Here is a 15137-nt window from a genome sequence, read left to right on the forward strand (position 1 = left end):
AAATTGATGTTTTGTGAGGATTGATCTAAATGTGAAACTGCAAATTCTTAATCAAGATGTAATTTCTAATTGTAATTTAATTAGTATGTTTATCATAGCCGACGTGTATGAGATGAGTTTAATTTACCAAGAAGAAAAAGTAGAAGTATAATTTTAAAAAAGGATTAGATACAAATATAATATTTTTTAGGAAGGAAGTAAATTGAAAGGTTAAATAACTGAAAATTATATAATGCATTTCTCCACATATTCTTTTGAAACCGATAGAGATATGTACCTTCAACTTCAGGCAGAAAAGAACTAGACAGTATAAGCACCAAATTGACTTAGTGGTTTCTTAAATTCTGTGGTTTCTTCTTGGGTTAAATATGTGATAATATTACAAACAAGAATTATTACATATATTTATAGTGTATAAGATAACTATTCAGTGAAATAGCTTTTAATTATTATATTTTAATGTTGTTTACATATCACTTAATTATTTTGCTGTTGTTATTATGTTATATTACCTGCTATTAAAGGTAGCAGGAATTTCAATTCATTAGTGAATCTCAACTTTATTATTTTTTACCAAAACTATGCCATCAAAACAGCTAATTCTATTAAAATACTCAGTCAGCAAAAAAAATAAGTCATGCCAGCAAACGCCAGTATTTTAATACAATTAATTTTCTTAAGAATTATCAAAACAAAAAACATTTCAATAAGGCAAAACGTTATATTTCTGGTCTTAAAGAGTCATAATTTCCTTTTAAATTATAACAGGTCACTTGAGAGGTCCCCGGCCACAAGTAAAACACATTTTTTGGCAAAATTAGTTTTTTTTATTCAACATAATTCCTATCAAAGGTAATACACTGATTATAGCAAAACTCCAACTTTTCGACACCATTTTTGTAGTACGGTCCTTTGCCTCAAAATAGGCCTCAGTTTCGGCAATCACCTTTTCATTCGACGAACATTTCTTCCCAGCGAGCATTCTTTTGAGATCTGAGAACAGGAAATAGTCGCTAGGGGTCAGAACTGCAGAATACGGAGGATGAGGAAGCAATTCGAAGCCCAATTCAAGGATTTTTGCCGTCCTTTTCACTGACTTGTGACACTATGCATTATCTTGGTGAAGCAGCACTTTCTTTTTCTTCAAATGCGGCCGTTTTTCGGCGATTTCAACTTTCAAACGCTCCAATAACGCTACGTAATAGTCACTGTTCATGGTCCTTCCTTTTTCAAGGTAGTCCATGAAAATTATTCCATGCGCATCCCAGACGCCATAACCTTGCCAGCGGACTGTTGCGTTTTCCCACGCTTTGGAGTGGGTTCATCGTGTGCAGTCTACTTGGATGACTGTCGGTTGGACTTCGGAGTGAAATGATGGAGCCATGTTTCATCCATTGTCATATATTGACGCAAAAACTTGGCTTTATTACGCTTAATAATCTTCAAACACTGCTCCGAATCATCAACTCGTCGTTTTTTTTTGGTCAAAAATGAGCTCACGCGGCACCCACTTTGCACAGAGCTTTCTCATACTCAAATATTCGTGAATGACGTGATGTACACGTTCAATTGATATCTTTTCGAATATCTGTTATTTCATTCAATTTCAACTTACGGTCATTCAAAATCATTTTGTGGATTTTTTTTAATGTTTTCGTCGGTAATAACCCCTTTTTGGCGTCCACTGCGTTCACTGTCTTCGATGCTCATTTCACCACGTCTAAACTTAGCATACCAATCCTTAATGCTTGATTTTCCTGGGGCAGTATCCGGAAACTCGGTATCAAGCCAAGTCTTTGCCTCAACTGTATATTTTCCCTTCAAAAAGCAATATTTTATCAACAACAACAACAACCTTTTTATCCATTATTTTCACATTAACAAAAGTTACTTCACTCAAAATGCTATAATCCAAAAACTACGACATGATCCGACAGGTGTCAAATTTATATACACATCTTTTGACGGTTAGGGCTAACTAAAAAACATATGGATGGTTTTAATTATAGTAGCGCCATCTATGTATCAGGCCGGGGACTTTTCAATTGACCTGTTATTATTGGACTAATGAAACATATATTTAAAATCGTTTATTATACATAACAATTGTCAGATTACCATAGGTAATAATTTCAATGTGTTTTGAAAAACGTTTAATTAAAACATTAACAGTATTTAAGTAAACTGCAATTAATTAAAAATGCTAATGAAAAAATATAGGCGCTATAGAAGCACAAAACTTGGTTACAACATTATATATGAGAGATCGCCTTCTAGAGCTCTTCTTAGATTTACTTTGTAACTTTCAAAACATGAATTAAAAATAAGAGAATTGTTTTTTATTGGAATGAAATCCTGTTGAAACCAAACATTGTCTGTGATTGTGTATTGCAGACTCAGTCTAAGAACGAATTTATACTGAGATTTATAGATTTATGTTGTATGGTTTAGTTGCATAGTTATATCTTAAATTGTTGTGTATATTGACTTATAATGCTAAACGATCTGATGAACCAAAATCGGCCTTGTATCTTGAAAACATAGTCACCTGAGTGGACAACCGTCAGTATGTTTCAGTGAGAACCGTCCAAAGTGACCAAAAGTAAATAAATAGGCTGACAACCTTATGGCATTCATCTTTTCGGATGTCTAACTCTCCTGAGAAAAGTAAATCTATCAATAACGAATATTGATAGCATTAGAAGGTCGATCGAGCGTAGAAATCAAGGAAGCATAAAGGAAAAAGTAGACAAACACAATGAACGGTATCAAAAATTAATGAAAAAAATGTTTAAATTGATTGAAGCTATACTTTAAATTGCTTTCTTGTATCACCATATCCTATTTTCCAAATGACCAGCGACTATTGCCTTTGCGGATTTTTTCAATCTCTATTTTTTCAATGCTCCAAGAAAAAAATTTTGCTTAATTAAAAAGTCAAGCGAAAAGTTACTGATGCATTCTAATGAATATATAAGACTTAGAAGAAAATTGAATAATTAAAAAAAGCAATGAAGAAAGAACGCTAAACTAACAAAATTAATTTAAATTAATTGAATTTAATTTTATTTGAATTAATTTGTTAGTAAAACCGGAGAAGGCCCACAAACCAAGAAACCGCTACAACACACATATATATTTTCATAAAAATATTGACACTTCAATATCTATAAATTATACAAATATATTTTTAAAATTAATACTAGCCGGCTAGTTCGAATCCTGCTGGGGCATGGTCGTAAATTTATGTTTATGATTATTTAAAATTTGTGAATGTTCCAAGCAAGAGTGTAAAATCCGACAAGGAAAATGATCCCAGTCACGCCAGTAACCAGGCTGCTGAGGACCGTGGTTCGGAGCCCACGTTAAACTTTAGGCCCAGTCCAGATAAACCCATAGTTGGTAAAAGGAGACTTTAAAGTATATATTAAAAAAAAATTAATACTCTATCCATCAAATGTACAGAATATTAGAATATCATGTGTGTGTAGTATTTTTTAACCGAATTCAAAAAAGGAGAAGGTTCTATGTTCGACTGTATATTTTTTTAATGGATGTTACCTCCGAGGTGGTCCCATTGTAACCAAGTTAGGTTCTGATGGGGAGGAGAGGATAAATCGAGATCGTACAATATTTTCACATATTTTTTATCTAAAATAATCAGATATTGGTGTATGATGTTACTGCTGAACTGATGTGACGAAAAATCGTAGTGACGAAAAGTAGTTCAGTGGAAAAATCAAATCATATGAGACGTCGTAGAAACGTTATAGGTAACTGTTTCTATAGTATAATGGCTAGAACGTTAAGCTCACACGCGATGGTCGCGGATTCGATTCCCAATAGGACAGCAAAGTTTTTGTTCTAGTTTGGAACAGTTGTCAAATCACATAGACTAGGTAGCGGAGCTCAGGGCCTGAAACGTTCCTTATTTTCAATAATTGTTTCTTTATTTCTATTTTTCCTCATACGGGGCTATCCATTGTAATACTTAATAAAATAACTGTGTAATTTATTGAATAAATATCTAACACTAAGAAGAGAAAAATAAAATATATTTAACAAGAAAATTGAACCGACTTTAAAAAGTAAATAAGGAACTCAATAAAAAGTAAAAAAAGTCAAACTTAGATTTTTAACACAAAAAAAAACGTTTGAAAATAAAATATGTACATAATAATCGTTGTATTAACTAAATAAAAATAGAGAAAAACCTTATTTAACATACCTGCTACAGGTACTTTTTACTCGACTATACAAAAAATTTTGCTTACCTACCTACCTACCTAACCTAAATCTATTTATCTATTGACAATATTATTTTAACTACTACCAACTGATTATTTTGTGTCGATGCCGAGCTTAAACTATACCAAAATAATAATATAATTTTGTGACATATACATACAATTAAATTCCGAACAAAAGACATCTAATTTGTTGCTCGCCACCGACTTCAGCGTGATCACTTGGTAGTAGTTAAAATAATATTGTAAATCGATAAATAGGTTTAGGTAGGTATTAAGCTAAATTATGTGTATATAGTAGAATATAAAATACGAGTAGTAAATAGATTAAATAAGTTTTTTGTTTATTTGTTTTGTTTATTAATTTTTTATTTTTATTTAGTTATTACCACAATTATTATGTACATATTTTATCTTCAAACGTTTTTTTTTATGTTACTAATCCAAGTTTGATAATTTTTTACTTTTTAGTGAGTTCCTTATTTATATTTTGAAGTCGGTTCAATTTTTTTATTAAAAAATTTCAATATATTCAACAGATCAATTCGTTACGTACTAAAAAATGTAAATATTTAGATTTTTTTGATTAATTTCAATTAAAGTTTTACTGTGATAATATAACTGAACATACAACCATTACATTTAAATTTAATGTCATACATAATACATAGAATCATAGAATTAAAATAGTTTTCTGAATCTTGTATTGCTCATATACTCATATTATTTTTAAAATGTTAGTAGGAATTCATATACAGCTAAGGTATAGAATATTGAGCTGGCAACACTATTTTGGATACAAGCTATTTTGACAACTGTCACATGATTTATGTTTAGTTTTTTGTGCAATGGTCTCATATATACTTCCTAACATAACAATGTTACTAGCCCCTAAACAACGTTTGCAAATTGTGCAGGTTTATTTTAAGAACAATCGTTGTATTGGAAAACATATTTCATCTTTCATCTATTTAATAGTCTACTCGATTCTCGATAAAAACAATTATTAGATACTCGCATGTATTTTGATCAGCAAGAGTACGAACTATCATTATACTGACAACTGAACGAAGGAAAATGATATTGACACCGAAGTAGAATGAATATGGTGTATTGGAAACTGTTAAAGTCGAATGAAACAGTTACTGTAAATCTTTACAGGCGTCAAATGAATAAATTGAGCGACTTGTTACAAAAAAAACAGCAATAGCAAGTAACAGTAACAAGTGTATACTCTTGCATAAAAGTACTCGGCCACCCACAGTTCCACAGGATATGATACCAATTGTTTAGCCTGCCCTATTATCAAACTACATATTTTTTCTACATGGTATCAGCACATTGCCAGAAAGGTGAAAAAATTATGAATCTTTCAACCAATGTGTACACGATATACACTGGACCCACACATCTGAAACATTTTGCTGAAACATCTTGGATGTGAAACAGCTGTGGTTTCAATAATATGACACAACATCGATTAATTGCAGGAAATATTGAACACGTAGTGAAAGACCACTGGTGATTTGATAACAGTGGCCGCATTATTAACAATATACATACACAAATGTTGAAAAAATTAGTCTAAAAATTGGAGCTCCAGATTGGACTATGTCCAAGACAGCTGATGTCGCCGCATGCCAGATATCATATTTAAATAAAAATAATAGCAAAAGATTCATTTTCCAGTAATTCTAAAGTACCTCTATCAAACACCACTTATATATTAGTTGAGATTAAGTGGCTAAAACTACAGACAATTTTACATATATATATATATATATATATATATATATATATATATATATATATATATATATATATATATATCAAAATATTGTTATATAAATGTGGACCCATAGCATAAGAAGTGTAAGCGACATATAGTAGCAAGATTAAGCGACCAAAAACTGGGGAACGATCAATTCAAACGATATTAATCTAGATCCTCAGGAACACCAAATCACTGTGACTTGGCTTTGGAATCACTTTGATAACAGTTTCAGGGTTAACATATCATGTTACCTACCGTTATAACTCTCGTTCGTTACGTTAAGTTCGTAAATTATATACTTAATTATATGATGCATAATATAATTTAACATTAGTTGTCAAGAAATAATATGGACTCCATATCTCCAATGTTGACAAATCTATAAATATAAAGCTATTCACGTTTTGAAAGAGAATCTAGGAGAGTGCATAAGAAAGCACATTGAGCTTTAAGTTATTGTTTACCTGCCAAAACAACAAATATTTAGACAATAAAATATTTTTCTCCAAGTGTAAAACACACAGCTTTACAAGGAGCATATTTGGATGGCATATTTATTGGCCATTTTGCTCATTTTACATAATCTTGTCGAAGTCGGATACTTCTAGGACTACCCTCGTAAATGCATTAACTTTTGATTGATTATATCGTTGAATACCTACTGTACAACTAGATGTTAGTTGTTTTCCGAATACTTACAGTGTTGGTTAGTAACTAGCCGAAGCTGGTGGTTAAACGTTACAGAACTGAGGTACAACAGAGCTGTGTCTGAAAATAACTCAACAGCAGAAAAGTGGGTTAGATACCAACACCAGTCATTCATATTATTAAACCTTTCCCACTGGTATAACCTCCGTCTCCATAATAATTAACAGCGAGACCGAAACTATTATTTATACACAATCCTTACGAGAATAAGAGAACACTTTAAAATAATTATTAGACAAAAACACAGACCTTTACTTTATATACAAGGACAGTTTATTTAAAACTTTGTTTATAACGTGCAAAATCAACAATAACTACTATAAAACCATAACTTAGTAATAAATAAAATAAATTAATAAATATCATGCAATACTATGGCTAATAACAAACAAAGCTATAAAAACTAATAAAAAAATGCTGTTAGTGAAAATAATGAGTGATAAGATCGGAAAAAAACTGATTAACAACAAGACTCACGTGCTTGCTGTTGAAGTTCAGAGCTTCCTCCTCCTTACAACCCAAGCTCTTCATATATTTCAAATAGGTGGTGGTGATCGGCATGGAATAGTCTATATTCCCGGGCAATATGACTCGTCTGTCACGCTCCTCCTCGATACACTTCACCGGTGACCAAAGTTTGGGGCTCTCCTTCGGCGACGACTTTTTCGTTCGACGTCCTTCAGGTCTCCCAGGTGGGTCCTCCTCCTTCTTTTCGGCGTCCTCCTCCTCTCGGGGGCTGTTTCGCAGTTCGAGCTGCGTGTCTAAGTTCTCGCAAGACCCGTCAGACGTGGGGGTGTGGGTGTGGTGGGCGGAATGCGAGGTGGGACTGGGGCTGGGGGTCGGCAGGAGGGAGGCGGGCGATACTGAGCGAGGTCGTTTCTGGCACTCGATGCAGCCGAGCAGGAAACGGGTGACAGCTTCCCGGGGTAAGAAAGCGTAGGTTTCCGTTATCTGAAAGGGCATAAGAAAGATGGGTAGGATTTAGAACAGTTTCCGTTAGAAAATAGGTGTAGAAACTTCTTCTTCGCTCTCATAGTTTATGTACAGTAAAAACGCTCTTCAATGCACATAAAAGTGGCTAATCGAGTACTAATATGTAATTTAACAGATAAGAGAAAGAAAAATATCAGCTATAAAATAATAAATCAACAAGCGTATTTAAAGAATTAAAATTATATTTCAAAAGAGGCTCAATGCTGTCTGATGCGTCCGAATATATAATCGATTCAACCGATAAAATTTGTCTAGTTGTCAAATGTCTAGACAATCCTTCAAAACAACAGTAATATCCAAGAGTCCAAGAGCCACTACCATGGAGAAATGTACAAATAAGTTTGGTCTGGATCTGAACTAGGAGCTATAACAATAACTATTCAATCAGAATAGCTTGCGTAACATAAATTAAGTTTTAAAAATGACGTATTAAAGAGTCAAGTATTTCAAATTGTTACATGGTATATATAAATGAAATGTTTAATTGTCTTTTAAATAAGGCCTGAAGAAAGATACACAGTACATCAGATAGTTGAACAATATCGCCACAGAGTATAACATCTTCCTCCCCATCACTGCATATCCAATCAAATTGAATTGTTAGAATATGGTAACATTTACTGCAATCAATATGCATGTCGAGAAAGATATACAAGGTGAAACTGTTTAGATATGTGGAAAGAAGGATTGTATACTACAATAACCTTACCTGTTGACTTGAAATTGGCTAATAACTAATCAACTAACGTTAGATTGAAAATTAAATTTCTGGATGTGGGCTTATGATTTAATGAAACCAAGACAGGATAATCAGAATGAAAACAACTAAAGATGAGTATATAATTAATATAGGACTAAAGAAATTGTATTGTAGAGTGTGGAAATGTATGTGCCCAGATATCTGTATTATGTTCATAATATACATTAGTTAAATGTTTGACGAGAGAACTAATACTATCTGTTTTGCACTTATGGTAAATGCAATTGGGAGGAGGCAGTGATTAAATCTAATTTTATCAAGAAAAATTTACACAGATAGTTGTACAAGAAAGTAAGGAGAAATATAACGATACTAGAATGGCTTGACAAGGAAAAACTGTAACGGAGGAAACAAGAGGGAAGCATAAAATGGTAAATATATTCTCCAATGTAGCTGTCCTTCAACTATTATTTAGGTCTAATTAACCTAGTGGATACCATAGATAGCTTTAAAAAGTTCAATCTAAATAACCTAACATATAAACTATTGTGGCTGCATATTTAATTGTAGCTAAGTCAATAATATATGCATTAGATGTACTATAGCGTTAAAATAAATTATATTTTATAACATTTTTGTTATATATCAAAGCCAATATAAAGTAAGCGCAAAATTTTCGAAGTTATCCAAGATTTCACCTTAAAATTTGAACTGACATTTAACTAGATTTCTTCAACTTAGAAAGCAAAAGCTAAACAATACTCAAAAAATAAGAAAATTTAAGTGAACCAAACCACATGAACTTGTATGGTCTATAAATGTTTAATTTTAAATTTAAGTAGTCTAATTTGAATTATAAAATGGATACTGATGCTTGTATATTGATGTAAGTACAATAGAACTTATAGAGTATAGAACAATAGAGTCTTTATAAAACCTGAAATATAAACATCTTTTCCAATAAAGCAACAGGAAGATAAGAAATGAAATTCATCATATAGAATCATCAATAGAACAGTTCAGGATACTTTTATTTTATTTTCCTTAATTAACAAATTCAATCGCAATTAACGGAATTAATTTTGACTCAAATAGTACCACCAAATGAATATCAAATGAATGATCTATATAATTGGAATAAAGAATATATATTAATAAAAAAAATGCCTAAATAACACTAAAGTAAAGCAAAGGAAAAAAGACAGAAGAACAAAATTGTAAAGACAGAAAATCGGAAGACGAACATGGAACACGTAAATAAATGAACAATGAGATAAGATGATAATAGAACGTAGATATATATAAAAAATTTGTTCATGGCGAGAATTGCAGAGTAGGAGAGTATGGATGAAGAAGACGACAAAAAGCAAAGACATGGTGAATAAAAATTGGAAAAACTGAAGAAACGAAAGTAAATTCAACGAGGCAAATTGGAAAGATCAGAAAAGTGTCGAAGGAGAGAACATCGACTGACGACAAAACCAATTGATATAAATTCCATAAACTATATATAAGTATATATTGGATTCATATCTAGAACGTTCTGTGGATTCTTACCATCCTAACGTACTATAGTATGGCTTCAATAAAATTCGATGTGACAACATAGCCAAGGCCAAGGAAAAACTTAATAAAAAAATTATCAGAAAATCTTTGGCGTAATTTAAACACATAAAAATTACCGAAAAAAAACAGCAGTAAATTCATATAGAAAAAAAAGAATTATAATAGACACTCAAGAACTTTTTAATAGGAAAAACCAGTAACTTAAAAATATACTACAAAAAATCTTTCTTCACTCGTTTTAGTCTCAGAAAATATCTCCTTAGGAGTAAATTGCTTTAAAAAAATATTTGTTTCAAATTCAACTCCAGAAACATAGTAAATTAATTATAATAATTATATAAAAACACAGCCTTATATCAAGCTCTAATATCAAAATTATTGAAATATATGGTTTACTTTATCTAATAATATATTCTTTAATTAAAGATCTCACAGAAATTTCTTAAATTATTTGAAACATTTCCAACCATATCAGAGTGATATTATTATGTTAATTAGTTATATCCAAGAATTCCAAAACCTAAATATATATAGAAATACGTCAATAAATTAATTATATTTTACTGTAGGTATCAAAATTAACAAAACAGATTTACTGTTGTAAATATTTTCTTGCTAACTCGATATTGTTATTTAGATATATTATATTGGAAAGCAAGACCTGTTGAATGCACTGTAATTTGGCATCGAATCATTGGTTTCCGTCTTTCCAAAATCCCTTAAATAACCGGGAACAAACTGGAGTTAAAAGAGAACTGCCAAAATCTCTTAATTCCACTTTCCGTAAATTATTAACAAAGTTCAATATGGAAGGGTTAATGTATCTATTCAAATATTGGATATATCGGACTTAAATAATAAATTACTTCAAATAAATATATTTGAAGAGATATAAAACATTTTCTGATATAGTTAACATGACACGGAATTTTATTTCGTTACATATGTAGCGTAAAAATTGATATTAGTTATTCGTTGCTTGAATGCTTCCATTGAAAATAAATAGGCTTTTATTTTACTAACAATACTGCTGATTATTTTGATTCGCATTCATAGAATGTTATCTGTGTTGTATAATATAAAGTTACGCTACAAAAAATAAATTAATAGACCAATAAAAATTCCATGTAAAATGATACATACAAAACAAGAAACATGACATGTTATTTATATATTTATTTAGAAATATTTATCATCTATTCGTTTGCTGTTTCTAAGAAGAGTTAACAGTTGTTAAAGTTATCTATCAATCATGCCAGAAACTTGCTTCTGTTGCAATGAGTTGAAATTTGTTGAAAATCTACATATACGAATTAATATTTACTGTGCAATGTTTTACATTATTTTAAAAAGTTTACTTGGCTGTTTTAAAGACTATTAATTTGCCTTCTAAAAAGCTTCAAAAAACATTTAGTTTTCATTTATAACCAATAATATTTAAGTGGAGAACAAATGTATGGGTTTTTACAGTCCATCCAAAGAAGTTTTGAACATACGTCATCAAAATGTTTAATGTATGCCTGCCAAAATTTGTAAATTCGTATTAGAATCAGACAATATTTTCCTACTCATTTTATTCCAGTTAAAAAGAGATCAAGCCCATTGAAGAAGAAATTAATAAAAGATGAAATTGTGAAAACATTTTGGATAGATTGGAAATTAACAGCTTAATTCCAACTTCCAAGATAGGGTGATGAGATCGAAACCAACTAAAGATGAGTATATAATTAATATACGATAACTAGTAAGTTGTATTGTAGAGAATGAACGATTAATGTATATATATATATATATATATATATATATATATATATATGTATACATTAATACATATATAATATTAATACATATATATAATTATATATACATATATATATGTATTATATATATATATATATATATATATATATATATATATATATATATATGTGTGTGTGTGTGTGTGTGTGTGTATGTGTGTGTGTGTAAAATTAAAATGACTTGACAAGGAAATACACCATCGAAGGAAACAAGAACTAAACATAAAAAGATAAATATTATCTCTAATGAAAGTAAAATAAATTACTTGGATATACAATTGTTAATTAGGTGGATTAGGCCCCCAGGGGATACCACTACATAACAAAATGTAGCCTAGAACTCTACTTCATGTGTTGTGAGGAAAAGAGTTGAATGTAAATATAATAAAACAACCCTAACCTATAAACTATACTGGATGTATAATTAACTGTAGTTTGAATTATTCGATAATATATGCATTAGATGTACTAAAATATTAAAATAACATTTGATAATATATTTGACAACATTTTTGTTTCATTATATTTTTCATAACATTTTTGGTTTTAAACACTATTCATTTTATAACGTATAGGCTCCAAATACTGACAGACAAAGACAAAATTATCTCAATTAGAAAATATAAATAATAGGTGTTTAGGATTAACTCACTAAAATCATTTATCAACTTGCATTAACTAAAAAAACACTTTAAATAAGTCTGGAGGGAATTTTAAATAATCCGAATCAGAATATATGCATAAATTGCAAGAACAAATCAAATCAAACAACTTCCTGTCTTAGGACATCATCAATCGAATAATCTGCCACCAGCGTATCACCAATCAAACAATAAATTTAAATTATTAATGCAAACTCTTTATTTAATTAAAAACAGGTTACCAAAAAGTTAGCAAGGCATCCAGTATTGCATTGTTTCAACATCTAATCAATTTTCCAGATTCAGCCCCTTCTGGCTTTGACCCATCTCACTATTCAAAAAAATGTTTTGTGGACAACGATCTTCATAACGAACAAACGAACGAAACGAACTATTATAATGAGACACCTCGCAGGCTTTTAAATACTCTAGTGGTCTCATTGATCCGTATTGAATACCTCTCTACACACCATACAATACATATCCAAACTAAAAACTTTTTCCAATTCATCTCATAGAAAAGAACTTAAATCAATCTGACCTCATTATCTCATTCATCAGATACAGTATGACGAAACCCCCTGAAGAGGCAATATTACCTAGAGAATATATATTTTGAAGACAATTTTATTCAAATGGACAGATTTCTTCAAAAGTTTGTTTAAACGCATGGAAAATTACATAAATCTTCATGGGAAATGTGTCGACATAGCTTTGACATTTGACGCCTAGATAAGACAAATAAATTATTGTTTGCTCTTAAATCTCTAAAGTTAAAGGAAAACCTTCTACCAATTCAATATTTTGAGATTATTTTGAGTTCACAGTTCTTGTCGAATTTAAATACCTTCAATAACTATAAAATTTTGTTATATCTTTAAGACATCTACATTTCTGAAATGAGACTAAATTTGGATCAATTATCTGCGCCATCTGTCATTTAATCTACAATTAAATTTTCGGAAAAGTTTCAATAACGCTTTTTATCGACAACAATATTTACTTTTAGTTATAAATAAAAATAATTTAAAAATTTTAACAAATATGCAAAAACTGTTTACATAAAATATATATCCATACCAATTTTTGCTTTTAGTGTACCAGATTTTAACATTACTATTTGACGATATCATGATACGTCTTATGTCTCTCTATGGAATAGATATATTTAAAATTCTATTTACCATTTAAAATATTATTACGACTATTTTCACAACATATATTTTTAACTTATTGAAATATAAGATGAATTTTTGAGGTCATGAAGAAGAATGCGCGAAAACTAAACAGCGTTCCGTAAAATATTATCTTGATATAGACGTTATAAAAATAAAACTTACGGTTCTGTAGGTTCGTTTTTGTCCGGCATGTTTTCCTGGTTTTCCTTCGAGTTCGACATGGACATTATAAATAATGTCGAAGAAATTCTCCACAACAGCAACCTTCCTATATACTGGTTCTCCATTGACAGTCTGTAACAATGATTTATTTATATATTTATATTGTTACATATAATAAGTTATGAAAATGATTTAAATATACATTACCTCTCAAAAAAAAATTAAAAACTTGTAATCAATTAAGGATTAGTGTCTTTATGACAAAATATGTATCCCTAATGTATATAAGTCTAATTAATAATATCCACAGATTAATAACTCGAAATTTGTTCGTATCAATTTTGCTTTACGGAAAAAAATGACAAAAGCCTAGTTATATCACTTGAAAAAAATGGATAAAAAGGAATTTCCCGTGTTGATAAAATATTGATTTTTGAAGGGAAAAAATACAGTTAAAGCAAAAACTTGGCTTGATGCCGAGTTTCCGGACACTGCCCAAGGAAAATCAACCATCAAGGATTGGTATGATAAGTTTAAACGTGGTGAAATGAGCACCGAAGACGGTGAACGCAGTGGACGCATAAAAGGGGTTGTTAACCAACGAAAACATAAAAAAAATTCACAAAATGATTTTGAATAACCGTAAATTGAAATTGAATGAAATAGCAGAAACTCTAAAGATATCAACTGAACGTATACATCATATCATTCACGAATATTTGGGTATGAGAAAGCTCTGTGCAAAGTGGGTGCCGCGCGAGCTCACTTTTGACCAAAAACAACGACGAGTTGATGATTCGGAGCAGTATTTGATCAAGATGATCAAGCGTAATAACCGAGTTTTTGCATCGATATGTGACAATGGCTGAAACGTGGCTCCATCACTTCACTCCGAAGTCTAATCAACGGTCATCCGAGTGGACTGCACACGATGAATCCGCTCCAAAGCGTGGGAAAACGCAACAGTCGGCTGGCAAGGTTCTGTATGGGATGTCTGTATTTTGGGATGCGCATGGAATAATTTTCATTGACTACTTTAAATAAGGAAGGACCATCTACAGCGACTACTAAATAGCTTTATTGGACCGTTTGAAGGACGAAATCGCGGAAAAACGACCACATTTGAAGAAAAAGAAAGTGCTGCTTCACCAAGACAATGCGCCGTGCCACAAGTCAGTGAAACCGATGGCAAAAATCTATGAATTAGACTTCGAATTGCTTCCTCATCCACCGTATTCTCCAGATCTGGCCCCCAGCGACTATTTCCTGTTCTCAGATCTCAAAAGTATGCTCGCCGGGAAGAAATTTTGAAGAAGTGATCGCCGGGAAGAAATATAGGCAAAGGGCAAATCGTACTACAAAAATGGTA

General features: G+C 31.0%; 1 protein-coding gene across 2 annotated transcripts in view; it reads right to left on the reverse strand.

The window, feature by feature from the left end:
* LOC143196535 (nucleolar protein 4) overlaps window positions 1-15137 on the reverse strand; it is a 121639-nt gene that overhangs the window by 63657 nt on the left and 42845 nt on the right. For both annotated transcript variants that reach the window (XM_076404279.1, XM_076404278.1), the window contains exons 2-3: window positions 13769-13900; window positions 7207-7680 (exon numbers count right to left, since the gene is read on the reverse strand). In XM_076404279.1, coding sequence (XP_076260394.1) covers window positions 7207-7680; window positions 13769-13900 — 606 coding nt within the window. The remainder of the gene's footprint in view (window positions 1-7206; window positions 7681-13768; window positions 13901-15137) is intronic.

Source organism: Rhynchophorus ferrugineus, unplaced genomic scaffold (genome assembly GCF_030347505.1).
Source record: "Rhynchophorus ferrugineus isolate W39M unplaced genomic scaffold, kcgeb_rfMv2 rfM4, whole genome shotgun sequence".
NCBI lineage: Eukaryota > Metazoa > Arthropoda > Insecta > Coleoptera > Curculionidae > Rhynchophorus > Rhynchophorus ferrugineus.